This window comes from Caretta caretta, chromosome 2 (genome assembly GCF_965140235.1).
Source record: "Caretta caretta isolate rCarCar2 chromosome 2, rCarCar1.hap1, whole genome shotgun sequence".
Taxonomy (NCBI): Eukaryota; Metazoa; Chordata; order Testudines; family Cheloniidae; genus Caretta; species Caretta caretta.
Genome location: NC_134207.1, coordinates 2,793,256 through 2,807,888, shown reverse-complemented (window position 1 = coordinate 2,807,888; position 14,633 = coordinate 2,793,256). Strand labels below are relative to the sequence as shown.

The 14,633-nt window shown below is 60.7% G+C and overlaps 1 protein-coding gene across 2 annotated transcripts; it reads left to right on the top strand.

Moving 5' to 3' along the window:
* The first annotated feature begins 333 nt into the window (after positions 1-333).
* On the top strand, positions 334-6,253 carry SCRT1 (scratch family transcriptional repressor 1). 2 transcript variants are annotated; one of them, XM_048837113.2, is made up of 2 exons: positions 334-1,168; positions 2,535-6,253. In XM_048837113.2, exons 1-2 carry the CDS (start codon positions 1,054-1,056, stop codon positions 3,254-3,256), a joined length of 837 nt encoding a protein of 278 aa, XP_048693070.1. In that variant the 5' UTR covers positions 334-1,053; the 3' UTR covers positions 3,257-6,253. The 2 variants fall into 2 exon arrangements, with proteins under 2 accessions (XP_048693070.1, XP_048693071.1); XM_048837114.2 differs by having other exon boundaries at positions 336-1,168; positions 2,538-6,253.
* The last annotated feature ends 8,380 nt before the right edge of the window (positions 6,254-14,633 follow it).

Below are 14,633 nucleotides of genomic sequence, written 5' to 3'. Positions count from 1 at the left end.
AAGGACGAGCCAGCTCGGCACGTTCCTCACTAAAAAGTGAACGCGTAGCTTATTGATTGCATCACAGAGACCACAGGTCCTCCTGATTCCCGCCCCGATAAATCAAAGAAATAGCCTCTCGCGTGGTCAGGCCGTGCCAGGGCGGCGCTCTGCTCCCCGGCTCCGGAGCTGTCCCTCGGCACCTTGCCTGAGAGCCCGGGGGTCAAAGACAGGGACGAGCCTCTGGGCCTCAACAGGGCCCACGGTCTCCCTACTTCCCTTCTCCTTTTTGATCTAACTTGCAAAAAGCCCGGGCAGGAGGCGACTCACAACAGCGTCACTAAATCAGCTCGTCTCGCTGCTGTTCCCGGGAGGGTTTTTTTTTTTTTTTTTTTTTTGATGGATTAAATTAAGCGCTTCCATTTCCGTCCACCACCTGATCGCTGCATTATAAATCCAAACAGCTGATCCGAGAGTCTTCAGAAATTCAGGACCTTCTACAGCGGCTGCGGCAGAGCCTGGGAGCTGTCCAGTGCTGGCGAGAAACAACAGCCGGCCCTGAGCCGAACAATAAGAATTGCAGCGCACGGCGCAGGACGCGGGGCCGGGACCCGAAGCTAGGAGCCGCTCCCGGCCGCGGGGAGCTGTCCAGTGCTGAACTCGCGGGCGATGTCTGAGGAGCCAGCTCTGTGCTGGTGACCCCGGGAACTCAGGGGGGGCTTTGGAGCCGCGCTGGAGGTCGGCAAGACGGGCCCGGGCAGCCAGCCGCCGCCTCTGCCGCACCAAAGCCGCTGGATCTCGGGTTGGAACCGGGACTGATTGCACCAGGCGGAGACTGGGCATCTCCGCAGCACGGGTCGGGGCTTGGGACTGCCCGGCTGAGCAAGCAAACCCCTAAAGCGAGCCGCAAAGCCATAGCGCGCCAGGAGCTTTTTTCTAATTGTAATTTTTTTAAAGATTTTTTGTGTGTGTGTCGGGGGGGGGGGTGGTACGTTTCTTTCCCCCTCTAATAGCTGATCCAGCAACAACCGGCCGGCTGCCGCGGTTCTCCCTCTCCGCTCGCGGTGAGAAACCATGCCAAGATCTTTCCTGGTCAAAAAGGTCAAACTCGATGATTTTTCTTCGGCGGATCTAGAGAACTCGTACGGCAGATCTAGAACGGACTTCAGCTCCCGGCTCCATGACAAGGGTAAAGAGCAGATCGGATCTAGATCTATGTGGCTGGTATAGATGTTCCAGGCCGTGGTCTGGCTGGCTAGAGAGCGGGCGTGTTTGCTTGCACGGGGGCCTCTGCTGGGGAGGCTTGGCCGTGTGAACGCACCCGGGGACCACATTCCTGTGTGCAGCCTGCCTCCTTCCCCGGAATGCAGCCTGCGGCGAGCCCTAGTGAACAGGGCTCTGCCTCTCAGAGGTTGTTGACTCTGCACGTTTTAATGCAACCCAGTCGCTCTGTTCCTACCACGGCACTAAAATTAGACCTCGAAAAAAAGAAGGTACCAAGGCGGTGCAGGGGTGGGGGAGAAATCGCAGCTGGGGGCGGGGGGGGGGGGAGAAATCACAGCTGGGGGCGGCGGTGGGGGGGAGAAATCACAGCTGGGGGCGGCGGGGGGAGAGTGGTTGGAATTCACCGTGGCAGAAATGGTTTTGTTTGGAAGGCCCTTTTGTCTGCCGATAGACAAGTTCAAGGACAACTGTTAGCACCCTCCAGGCTTCCCCGCGCGGGGGGCTGGCCACCCTGGCTGGTGCTAGTGGACTCGTTGTGCCCCAGGTGAATAAACCTTGGGTGAAAAGTTCCCTTAGACATGACCCCGGCTCAGAGAGGCTGCCCCAAGCCCTGGCGCTGATCCGAGAGCTCCTGCTTTCCTGGGGCGGGGGGGGGGGGGGGGGGATGCTCACTTCGCTGGCTCCTGGCTTTTGTTGATTGCAGCATGTCTGCAGCGTGTTGCATAATCGGGAGGAAATTGGCTGAAGTGGCTTGGGAAGGGAGGGAAGCTCACGCCCCGGGCCCCCCTCTCCAGGCTCAGCCACCAACCTGACCTTGAGGGTTACCCCGAGAGGAAGGTGTCACCTCTGTGGGGCTTTTCGGGGGGCGGGGGGAGGGGCACAGCACAGCCATGTCCTGGCTCTGCATTCAGAGGAATCTTAATGAGCGCTGCGAGCTGCCGTCCCCCGTCAGCAGGAGCCGGAGCAGCGCTCGGCCGCCGTGTCTCCCCAGCCTCCCTCTCTCCCCGCCTATCTGCGCCCGGCAGCCGGCGAGGCGAGAGGGAAGCTCGGGGAATGATGAAGAGGGTGGCTGGCGGGGAAGGTTCATCAAACGCCACGGCCATTAGCATGACAGTGGAGAGCCGGCTCCTGGTTCACCGCCGCGCACTTCATCCCCCGCCGTCGGCAAAGCAAGGGGGGGGGCCCTGGCAGGACGAGCTTGTTGCCTCTATTAACCAGAGAGCTCTCCAGCTAATCTCCCCAGGCCCCTCAATGATTTAACAAGCCTCTTCTGGTCTCTCCCGCTCCATCCCCCTCCCCCCCCCGCCTCCCCCTCCCCCGCCCGCTCCCAGCAGGGTACATCAGTGACTACATCACCCCGTCGGGCTATGAAGGCGAAAGCGCCATCAAGGTGCCCTCGCCTGACCCGATCTACCCGGGGGCGCACGGGGACTATGGCGCGCCGGACTCGGACCAGCCCGACAGCCCGCACTCGGAGATCGCGGCCGGGTACATCAACGGGGACGCGGCGGTGAGCGAGGGCTACGCCGTGGACGCCTTCTTCATCACCGACGGGCGGTCGCGGCGCAAGGCGGTGAGCGGGGCGCGCAGCCTGCAGCGGCACCGGTGCAGCGAGTGCGGCAAGACCTACGCCACCTCCTCCAACCTCAGCCGGCACAAGCAGACGCACCGCAGCCTGGACAGCAAGATGGCCAAGAAGTGCCCGACCTGCGGCAAGGTCTACGTCTCCATGCCGGCCATGGCCATGCACCTGCTCACCCACGACCTCAAGCACAAGTGCGAGACCTGCGGCAAGGCCTTCAGCCGGCCCTGGCTCCTGCAGGGCCACATGCGCTCCCACACGGGCGAGAAGCCCTTCGGCTGCGCCCACTGCGGCAAGGCCTTCGCCGACCGCTCCAACCTGCGGGCCCACATGCAGACCCACTCGGCCTTCAAGCACTTCAAGTGCAAACGCTGCAGCAAGACCTTCGCCCTCAAGTCCTATCTCAACAAGCACTACGAGTCGGCCTGCTTCAAGGGGGCCGTCCCGCCGCTCAGCCCCAGCGAGACCTGACCGGGGGGCGGCCCCTGGCGGGGTCCCCCTCCCGCTGCGAGCGCTCTGCGCCGGCCCCTCCCCCCGCCCCACCTCTCCGAGCGCTCCGGGAGCCCCTCCCCCTCCCGGGCGGGGTCCCCCCCCTCCGGGCACTCTGCCGGAGCCTCTCCCCTCTCCTCCTCCAGTCCCTGGCTGGGTCCCCCTCCCCACCTCCCCGAGCACTCTCCGGGTGCCCCTCCCGTCCCTGGCGGGGTCCCCCTCCCCGCTCCGAGCACTCTGCGGGTGCCCCTCCCCCCTCCCCCTCCCGGGCGGGGTCCCCCTCCCCGAGCACTCTCCGGGAGCCTCTCCCCTCTCCTCCTCCAGTCCCTGGCTGGGTCCCCCTCCCCACCTCCCCGAGCACTCTCCGGGAGCCTCTCCTCTCTCCTCCTCCAGTCCCTGCCTGGGTCCCCCTCCCCACCTCTCCGAGCACTCTCTGGGTGCCCCTCCCGTCCCTGGCGGGGTCCCCCTCCGAGCACTCTCCGGGAGCCCCTCTCCCCTCCTGTCCCTGGCGGGGTCCTCCTCCCCGCTCCGAGGACTCTCCGGGAGCCCCTCCACTTTCCCCCTCCCGTGCCTGGCGGGGTCCCCCTCCCCTATCCGAGCACTCTCCGGGAGCTCCTCCCCCTTCCAGTCCCTGGTGGGGTCCCCCTCCCCCCTCCGGGAGCCCCTCCCGATCTTGGCGGGGTCCCCCCTCCCCACCTCCCCAAGCACTCTCCGGGAGCCCCTCCCCCATCCGGTCCCTGGCGGGGTCCCCCTCCCGCTCCGAGCACTCTCCGGGAGCCCCTCCCCCCTCCCATCCTTGGCGGGGTCTCCCTCCCCACCTCTCCAAGCACTCTCGGGGTGCCCCTCTCCAATTCGTCCCCAGGGTCCCCCCCAGCTCTCTCCAAACGCTCCTCGGAGTTCCCCCGACCTCTCCAACCTCCCCCCATCCCGCCCCCTGGTACAGAGCACAGCAACCGAGATCCCCCCCCCCTCGGAAACGGACTCCGATCTCCTGCTGCTCCTCGCCTGGCCCTTTGGAGCGGACTCTCCCTGCCGGGAGTCCAGCCGCAAGGGCATCCAATGTCCTCTCCCTCCGGGCTCTTGCTTTCGAAAGGTTCAACCTTTCTGGAAGCGAAGAAGAGGAAAAACCCCACGAAGTAAAAACTCGTGCTCCGCAGCCAATGACCACCAAGTGTCCGCCTTTACAGGTAAACCCGGAACGACTAATTCCTGACCGCGAGTCTCTCTGGCACGTTTTTATTTGATTCCTTTTCAACGGGGTTTTTTTAAGTGTCTATTTCTATTTTCGTAAACGGCTGGGTTGATTTATTATCTATTTATTTCGCAGAGTTTTTTTAATATATCGATATGTACACTCGGGGTCTCCCGCGCCCCCTCCCCTTATTTATTTGGGGGAAGCCCCGCAGTGACTTTGTTTTGCGTTGAATCTGAGGCGCACGGCTGTTTACTTCCAACCTCCTCTCCGCTGGTTGCCGGTATCTCCTCTCTATGCCAAAGTCTTCGTCACTTTTTTGAAGAAAAAAGAAAGAACGAACCGATTTCTCGTTGCCGCCCTTTCTAACGCTTTGAAGTTTTGCATGCCAACCAAGGAGCGAAATCTATGCCAATTCCGCGACGCTTTCGATTCTGATCACTGGGTTGAGTTCTTTGGTTATTTATTTATTTGCCAAACTTTAGATAGTATATTTGAGGGCAATACGTCTCCTTAGGAGTCCGATACCGAACTTATAGAGCAATAATTAAGGGAATGCATGTTATTTTTAAGACAAATAGTATTACTGAGAAATCAGGTACATTTTAATCCAATATTCTTAATAGCAACGAATATCAGGGACTATGCCAATGTAGTGTAATAGGACATACGACGACTCTTCCTTCTCTTCTAATGTATGCACTGCCTGCCTTTGACTTCATTGTAGTGGTTATAGGGTTATAGGCTTGTGGGGCTAACCAGGGGCCCTGCAAGCAAGTTAGTTACATTTTTCTAGCAAATCTTGGAGGAACATCCACCTCGGCTTTAAGGGGTGTGGGGTGTAAGGGGTGTGTGGGGTTTAAGGGGTGTGGGATTTAAGGGGTGTGTGGGTTTGTTTGTTTTTTTAAGATTTCAAGCATCTGGGAGAAAAAATAGATACACTTGGACAAGCTGTTCAGAATTTCTACACACACACACACAGAGAGAGACAGACACACAGAGACAGACACAGACAGACAGACAGACACACACAGAGACAGACAGACACACAGACACGCACAGACAGACACACACACACAGAGACAGACACACAAAGACAGACACACAGAGACAGACAGACAGACACACACAGACAGACACACACACACAGAGACAGAGAGACACACAAACAGACACACACACACACAGAGACACACAGACACACACAGAGAGATAGACACACACACAGACACACATACAGAGACAGACAGACACACACAGACAGAGACACACACAGACAGACAGACACACACACACACACACTCACACAGAGAGACAGACAGACACACATGCATACAGATAGCCCACAAAGAACTAAACACACCCCTTGGCAGGAAAACAGGCCATCACCTTATTTTGTAAAGGCCATGTGGATGCTCCTAATCTTTTTACCTATACAGCACTTCCTCTTTTAGTCTTTCCATTTTATGAATAACTTAAAGCAGCACAAAATAAAAAATAAAACTTAATAGAATTCAGGTAGAAGGAACTTGTATTAGATAGACCTCTGTTTTTTGTACTTAAAATAAAAAAGGGAACTGTATATCGCAAGAATGCCTTGTAAATACCATTTGGAAATTTACATGATTTTTACAAGCTGTAAAGAATCTAAACCTGTTTCTGGAGACTTTTCCCCGGGAAAATTTTTTGAGCCAGTATTTGAATGATGTCCCAGTAAGCACAATGGCACCAGGCCTCTTGGCGCACTTCACAATAAAAAGAAAACAAAATAAAATGGACTATGGAGAGAGGGGTTTTTTGTTTGTTGCTTTGTTTTTAAATCCTCCTTGCCCAGCGTCCTACAGCAGCCCCCCAGGTGGGAACGAGACCCCCCCCCCACATCAGCGGCTGGGGGAGCAGCTTCGGCCGGAGGCTCGCGGAGGGAGCCCCTCCTCTGTGCTCGGCAGCCTGAACCAGCCCCCAGCTCACATGCTCGGGCTGCAAAAGGGCGAGTCGTTCGTGCCGGCGGCCAGCCCCCGGCCCCTCTCCCGGCGCAGGCCGCGGCTAGCGGGACCCAGCGAAGCCGGAGCCAGGCCCTTCAGGGCCCCCAGTGAGGCTGCGACGGGCCCCCGGCCTGCGGCTCCCCGCATTCCCCTCACGTCCCGCCGCCCGGCCCGGCTGCGGGGCCAAGCGCCCAGGCTCCATCTTCGCGAGCCCCGGGACACAAAGGCAGTTCCCGGGAGAGCAGCAGCTGCCTGGACCCAGCGCCGCCCCCAGCCCTGGGGGTGCCCGGGAGCGGCTCCGCGCTCTGCGGGGCTGGAGCGCCCGGCGCTGGAGCCCGACCCAGGCCGAAGCCGATTTGTCACCGGGCGGCCCCGGTCCTGGGAGCCGGAGCACAAAGGGGCCGGCGCGACCCTGGGCCTCTCCGCTCCCCCTCCCTGCAGCCCCCTCCCCCCGCCCCGCTCCTGCCCACAAAGGCCCGGGGTTGTTCTGCGCCGAACAAAGGCCGCAGCTCTCCGGGGCCGGACCCGGCTGGGGACCGGGAGCGCCCGGCTCGCTCTGGCCCAGCGCGGGAGCCTGGGACCCGGCTTTGAAAGGCCGGGCTCGGCGGACAAAAGCCCCCGAGCCGCGGGGACCCGGCGGGGGAGCAGGCTCCTGCAGCTCTCCGGCTCCGGGGGATCGGGGCCCCCTGGTGCTGCCCCTGGCCCCCGCGGCTCCCCCTCGGCTCAACAGGTCGCGACTACCGGTTTGCAACGCGCCGCGCTCGGGGCCGGGGGAGAGGGGCCGGGGGACCCCGTTACTCAGAGGGGAGTGGGGGGCGGTGCGTGCACGGGCGGATGTGAGGAGAAAACAGCTCCCGGAGCCTCCTGGCAAACTCCCAGCTCCTCAGGGCAACGGACCTCACTGGAGTGAGCTGGGGCGGGGGATCTAGGGGAGCTGTGTGTATTAGGGGTGGAGGGAGGTCTGTGAGTGTATGGGGAGGGGGAGCTGGGGGGGGAGGGGAGTGTGTGGAAGGAAGCTGGGGGGGAAGGTATGTGGGGGGTGTAGAGAGCTGTGGGGGGAGGTTTGTGTGTGTATGGGGTGGGGGAGGTGTGGGGGAAGGTCTGTGTGTATGGGGAGAGCTGTAGGAGGAGGTATGTGCGTGTATGGGGTGCGGGAGCTCTGGGGTAGGGGTGTGTGTGGGTGTGCAGGAAGCTGTGGGGGGGGTTGGACAAGGTCTGTGGGGGAAGGTCTGTGGGGGGGCAGTGTGGGGAGGTCTGTGTATGGGGGGAGCTGGGGGAAGGGGTGTGGGGGGTGTGCAGGGAGCTCTGGGGAAGGTCTGTGTCTATGGGGGAGCTGTAGGGGGAAGGGGTGTGGGGGAGTGCAGGGAGCTGTGGGGGGAGGTTTGTGTGTATGGGGGGAGCTGTAGGGGGAGGTCTGTGTTTATGGGGGAGGTGTAGGGGGAAGGGGTATGTGGGGGTGCAGGGAGCTGTGGGGGGAGGTCTGTGTGTATGGGGGAGCTGTAGGGGGAAGGGGTGTGGGGGGTGCAGGGAGCTGTGGGGGGAGGTCTGTGTGTATGGGGGGAGCTGTAGAGGGAGGTCTGTGTCTATGGGGGAGCTGTGGGGGAAGGGGTGTGGGGGGTGCAGGGAGCTGTGGGGGGAGGTCTGTGTGTATGTGGGAGGTGTAGGGGGAAGGGGTGTTTGGGGGGTGCAGGAAGCTGTGGGGGAGGTCTGTGTCTATGGGGGAGCTGTGGGGGAAGGGGTGTGGGGGGATGCAGGGAGCTGTAGGGGGAGGTCTGTGTGTATGTGGGAGGTGTAGGGGGAAGGGGTGTTTGGGGGGTGCAGGAAGCTGTGGGGGAGGTCTGTGTCTATGGGGGAGCTGTAGGGGGAAGGGGTGTAGGGGGGTGCAGGGAGCTGTGGGGGGATGTCTGTGTGTATGGGGGGAGCTGTAGGGGGAGGTCTGTGTCTATGGGGGAGCTGTGGGGGAAGGGGTGTGGGGGGATGCAGGGAGCTGTAGGGGGAGGTCTGTGTGTATGTGGGAGGTGTAGGGGGAAGGGGTGTTTGGGGGGTGCAGGAAGCTATGGGGGAGGTCTGTGTCTATGGGGGAGCTGTGGGGGAAGGGGTGTTTGGGGGGTGCAGGAAGCTGTGGGGGAGGTCTGTGTCTATGGGGGAGGTGTGGGGGAAGGGGTGTTTGGGGGGTGCAGGAAGCTGTGGGGGAGGTCTGTGTCTATGGGGGAGCTGTGGGGGAAGGGGTGTTTGGGGGGTGCAGGAAGCTGTGGGGGAGGTCTGTGTCTATGGGGGAGCTGTGGGGGAAGGGGTGATTGGGGGTGCAGGAAGCTGTGGGGGAGGTCTGTGTCTATGGGGGAGCTGTAGGGGGAAGGGGTGTAGGGGGGTGCAGGGAGCTGTGGGGGGATGTCTGTGTGTATGGGGGGAGCTGTAGGGGGAGGTGGGTGTGTAAAAGGCAATGGAAATATCTCCAAATTAATTCCAACACGTGGGTGCGGGAAGGGGCTGGTCTGTGCCCCTCGCGGGCTCTGCCTGGCTGGGCGGGCTACCGTGGGTCTCATGAATATTTTATTTCAAAATACCGGTTCAAATTGCTAGCGAGTGGCACAGCTCCGTGAAGGAGCCGGGGACCCCCCCGCCCCTGTTCTTCCCCTTCCCCGCCCCTCTCCGGACCCCCGTTCAGCCTCGCCCCCCGGGCAGTGAGCGAACATGCACCCAGGGCGCAGGTTGCGCGGGACACGCTGAGAGGCTACGCCGGGCTTCCGGGGGGCTGCCGAGGGGCGGCGGGGCAGGAGGTGGGCCGAATCTGTGGCCCGGCTCAGAGACTCCAGCTCCCCGTCCCCTGGGAGGCCGCCCGAGCCAGGGTCCCTGGCCGGCTCAGTCCAAGCTATGGCCACTTGGGCCGCGCTCCTGCGCAGGGAGCGATGGTCGGAACCGGACACAGTCTCCAGCGCCCCCGGTCCGGTCCAGAGCAGCCCCCGGGCGGGGAGAGGCCCTTCCCTGCCGGCTGGGGACCCGGCTGCCCTGCTGACAGGCGTGGGGGTGCAATGAGGCTCACCTCCCTTCTAACCTCCTGCCCCTGCCCCTGTGGCCCAGGCTTCCCCGCCAGCCTGGCAGGCCCTGGCCCAGCGCAGCGATCCTGGCTGGCGCCCGCTCCGCACTCAGCGCCAGGGCTGGGGAGGTTTCAGCGCAGCTGGGAGGGGAAGTGCGATGCTGGCGGGGACTGGCCCGGGCTGGGTGGGGGGCAGCGTGAAGAGCTCCCCCGGGGTTGTTCCTTGCAGGAGCTGGAGGGGGAAGGGAGGGGAGCCAGGCCGGCCCCTTAGCTCTGCGCTCCGGGGACCCAGCCACAGGCAGATGCAACAGGAGGGGACCTGCCTTTGTGTTGGGGCACACATGTGGCAGGGCCCTGTGATGCCAGACAGCGAGAGGGGGAGGGGAGACAAGGGGGAGGGGATGCAGGGAATGAGGGTGGCAAAGGGAGGGGGATGGGAGTGAGAGGAGTCAGGAAGGGGATGAATGGGGGGAGGCTACAGATTGGGGTTGCAGGGGATTGGGGGGTGGAGTGGTTCCGGGAGGGGGATGAAAGGGGAGCGGGGGGGGTGGATGGAGGGGAGCAGGGTGGGAGTTAGGAGGGGGAGCAAGGTGGCGGAATGGAGGGAAGCAGGGTGGGGTTTAGGAGGGGACTGGAAGGGAACTGTAACAGCTCCGCCCTTTAGTATTGCCCCCTTCAGCACAGCGCCCCCTAGCACCATGCAGACACACAGGGGTGGGGTGGCTGGAGAGGGAAGAGCGCCCCCTGCTGAACCACCAGCTTCACTTCCTGCAGTGCCAGGGCCTCCCCCTTGTCATGAGGCTGCCGCCCCTTCCTCCCACTATGCAAGGGGAGTGCAGGATCAGCAGCCTAGCGCTGCAGCAGATGGGGTAACAAACAGAGGATGAGGAGAGTGGCCTTGGACTCCACCTTCCCTCCTCCCCCAGCCTGCTCTGGGTCCCAGGCAAAGGCTGAGCGACAGAGCTTAATTTGTAATGAAAGTGGGTCCGGGGCTCAAGCAATTTTTTTTACTTTCATAACTGATGCGGCAAACCCAGAGGGGCCGGGGCTCGGCCCTGCCAGGCCTTGAGGCACAAATTAAGCACTGCTGGGCTACTTCAGTAGCAAACCATTGCCTGGAGTGGGAGCGGGGGTGACTATCGCACACAGCACCATGGCTGGGAGATGGGACGGTCTCACTAGGCCCCCTGTTCCCCTGACCTTGTAACCAGAAGCCTGATGATCTCTCTGCAGCCACCTGTGGTTGGCCTGTGTCCTCTGTCCGCCTCCAGCCTCCATTAGCATCCTCCGAGGCCGGCTGCCACGCACGCTCCTCTGCCCCAGATATGCCGGCCTGGCCATGCAGGAGCCAAAGGCCAGCAAATCTGCCTGAAGATCTTCCCTGGCCTAGCTGGGGCAGCTGTGCCAAACTGTGGATGGAGGCAGAAGGGAGGCGGAGAGGGAGGCAGCCCTGGGCCCTCGGCATCTCTGGGGAGAGCCCGTGCCCAGTGAGCTGATACCCCATGAGCATCCTCCCACAGCTTCCCTCATCTGGGATGGGAAAGTGCTGGCCCTGGAGACTACAGATCCCAGCATGCTCTGCTGCACTAGAGCTTGCCCTGTGTTCTGCAGGCACCATCTGTTTGAGTCCAAGGTGGGGTGGCTGCAGCCTGCTCCATTTTTTAATAATTATTCAGTCAGCCCCCTGCACTTCTCTAGTCTCTTTCACTGGGGGGTCTGAAACGTTCACTGGTTGAGCCTCAGCGCCAGCCTGTAAGGGAGACAGAAAATACCTTTCAGAGCAGCAGCCGTGTTAGTCTGTATTCGCAAAAAGAACAGGAGGACTTGTGGCACCTCAGAGACTAACCAATTTATTTGAGCAGAAGCTTTCACGAGCTACAGCTCACTTCATCGGATGCGGGAAATACCTTGGGGGTCACCCAAAAGAGCCTGGAAATGCAGCCACCTCTGGGGAGTGATGCAGCAGCTGTTCATGACAGCTCAGCAGAGGAGGTGAGGTGAAGAAGAACCCTGCATCTAGCTGAACATGCAGAGGGATGTTAGGGGTGGAATAGCTACCCGAGCTGGAATGTGATGAGGAAACCAAGGTTAACTCCTCCAATTCGGGGGGGGGGGGGGGGGGCTGGGCTATGGGATCTTTAAATGGCCAGGAGTGGTTGTTTCAATCCCATCTTCCCTGTAGCAGGCTGCCTGCGCGGGGAGAGCGCCCCCTACCGAGTGGCTCCCCCCACTCTGCAGCGATGGGTGCTGACCTGGCCTGACCTGGCTTAGCAAGAGCTCAGGGAATCACAGCACGTAGTGTTATGGATGTAAATCAAACGCAGCCCTCAGGCTTCTGGTGAGCTGCCCAGAGAGCTAGGAGCTGGGCAGAGTTTGGGCACCTCTGCCCCCCTCTTCCTCCCCACACAGCTGGGGAAAGGGCATCTGCACAGGTGAGGGAGCAGGGAAACAAACCTTGCAAGGGGCATTACAGGTCTGTTCAAGGCACTGGACACCAAGGCATTTAAGCATTAGTTTGTTAAGCCTTGCAGTGCTCTCCTCCACCCCCCAGGTAAATCATAGAAGATTAAGATTGGAAGAGACCTCAGGAGGTCACCTAGTCCAACCCCCTGCTCAAAGCAGGACCAATCCCCAACTAAATCATCCCAGCCAGGGCTTTGTCACGCCTGACCTTAAAAACCTCTAAGGAAGGAGATTCCACCACCTCCCTAGGTAACACATTCCAGTACTTCACCACCCTCCTAGTGAAATAGTTTTTCCTAATATCCAACCTAGACCTCCCCCACTGCAACTTGAGACCATTACTACTCGTTCTGTCATCTGCCACCACTGAGAACAGCCGAGCTCCATCCTCTTGGGAACCCCCCTTCAGGTAGTTGAAGGCAGCTATCAAATCCCCCCTCAGTCTTCTCTTCTGCTGACTAAATAACCCCAGTTCCCTCAGCCTCTCCTCATAAGTCATGTGCCCCAGCCCCCCAGTCATTTTCGTTGCCCTCTGCTGGATTCGCTCCAATTTGTCCACATCCCTTCCGTAGAGGGGGGACCAAAACTGGACACAGGACTCCATGTGTGGCCTCACCGGTGCCGAATAGAGGGGAACGATCACGTCCCTCGATCTGCTGGCAATGCTCCTACTAATGCAGCCCAACTAAGTCAGCATGTCCCTATTATATGGATGAGGAAACTAAGGCATGGGGAAGGGACTTGCCCAAGGCCACACAGCAAGTCACTGGCAGAGCAAGGAATAGCCCACACATCTCCCAATGCCCAGGCCTATGCCTGAGCCCCTCCATGTCCCCAACGCCTCCCCAGCTAGGAATTCCCCTCTGCCTGCTCTGCAGCCTTGCCCCGCTCCCAAAAGTGCTGGTGGAGCCTCACTGCTTCTTCTGCAGCAAGCCCAAGGTGAGCAGACTCGGGGCAGGGTGGGGAGGACCCCGGTGAAACTAGCATTCCCCTCCCCCCACCCCCTGCACCCCTCTTCCTCCTGCGGAGCTCAGTGTCTGGCAGATGCCTGGAGTCAGCATTCTCTGCCCCTGTTCCAGGCTCAGTGACTCACACAGGAGAGTGTCTGTACCGCTATTTCAGCACTTTCTTCTGCAATCGATTTAACAAACCCCGAAGGGTAAATCAGGCACATCCTGTTCTTTGCAGCCCCTCCCGTGCCTGCACCCGCTCAGTCCAGCTGCCTCAGCCAGGCCTGTAATGCGCCGCATGCAGAAATCACCGGCGCACGCCCGCCCTGCCTCTTCGGCTGTTGCTGGAAGCCAGCCCTTGAACTCGTTAAAGCAGCCGCGACCCCAGTGCAGTTGGGCTCTTCGGACCCCGCGTGAAGGGCACAGCCCCGGGCCAGTTTCACTCCCTCCCTCCGAACGAGGCTCCAAAGCTGCAGCGACAACATCGCCGAAGGCAGGCTTCCTTCGCCGAAGGCTGGGCTGGGTTGGGAGCAAGCTCCTTTCGAAGCCGCTGGCTCAAGATGCTGCAGATGCGCTGGATGGGAAATCAGGCCTGGCTGTGCAGAAGGAGCCTTCCTCCCAGAGCACAACCCAGCCGAAAACCCGGGGCTGCGGGGGTGGGCGCACTCTCCTTTCCCACTCTGCCCAGGGGACTTCTCAGGCCAGAGGTGCTGGAGCTAGGGGTGCTGGGGGGCTGCCGCACCCCCCTGGCTGCAAGTGGTTTCTGTCATATCCAGGGTTTATAGTTTGGTTCAGTGGCTCTCAGCACCCTCGCAGCACGAAGTGTTCCAGCTCCCCTGTCTAGGCTACAGGGAGTGGGCTGGCCCCAGTACAGCCCTAGGGCACGGTCCCGACTGCGGGGCGCGGGATGGGGGTGGAGGAGGCATGCTCTCCCCTTGCAGCCACAGCTTGGGCAAACGCTCACTCGGGTGAGTAGGGGGCCATGGTACTGCCCTCCAAGACAGCTTTCAGCAGAGAGCCACCTCTGCTCTGTTCCAAGAAGCTCTTCAATTTGCATACTGAGTCTCCTTCCAGCGATTGCCCCCCCAAATTGGAGGTGGATTGAACCAGACATTTATGAGACCCGGGACTGGCAAGATGGCTGGTGCTCACTATTAGAGAGCTCTTCGGGCTTTGCCGCTGGATATCTCAAACGGAGCGTGGGCTTGGAATTCCGCATATGCTGCCGAGAGCGCCAAGGAACAGTGCTGCGGGGCGACCGAAAGGTTGTTCACCACAGAACAGGGTCATTAATGGACTATGGTCACGCGGGGTCCTACTCTATTTCCGAACGCCTCAGCGCTCGGGCTGGGATTCCTGGACAGTCGGCGGTCGTGCTGGGACTCCTGCAGAGCTTCGAGACTTCTTCGGGATTGCTGCAGCCTTCAGGAGAGCCACGGAGCTTCCTGCAGGGCTTACACGCTGCATGGGATCCTGTAGCGTTTCCAAACTCTGCAGGAGACCTGAGCAAATATACCGTGGAGGTTGAACCCTCCTCCGGACGTGCAAGCCCAACTCTCTCTGCCCAGCCTGGGGCAGCTCCAGCTGCGGTGAGTTTTTCACACCAGAGTTGCCAAAACGTCCTTAAGAAACGAAGGGACTTTCCAAATGAAAAGTTCATGACAAGGTCGTGGTTAATGTCGAGTGCTGCGAGATTGCTCGGGGCTCCCGCTCTGAAACACAAACGTGACGGGTCAGC

Coding starts and splice junctions, on each gene's coding strand:
- SCRT1 (XM_048837113.2), top strand. CDS start 1,054: ATGCCAAGATCTTTCCTGGTCAAAAAGGTCAAACTCGATGATTTTTCT. Junction 1,169..2,534: donor CTCCCGGCTCCATGACAAGG/GTAAAGAGCAGA, acceptor GCCCGCTCCCAG/CAGGGTACATCAGTGACTAC.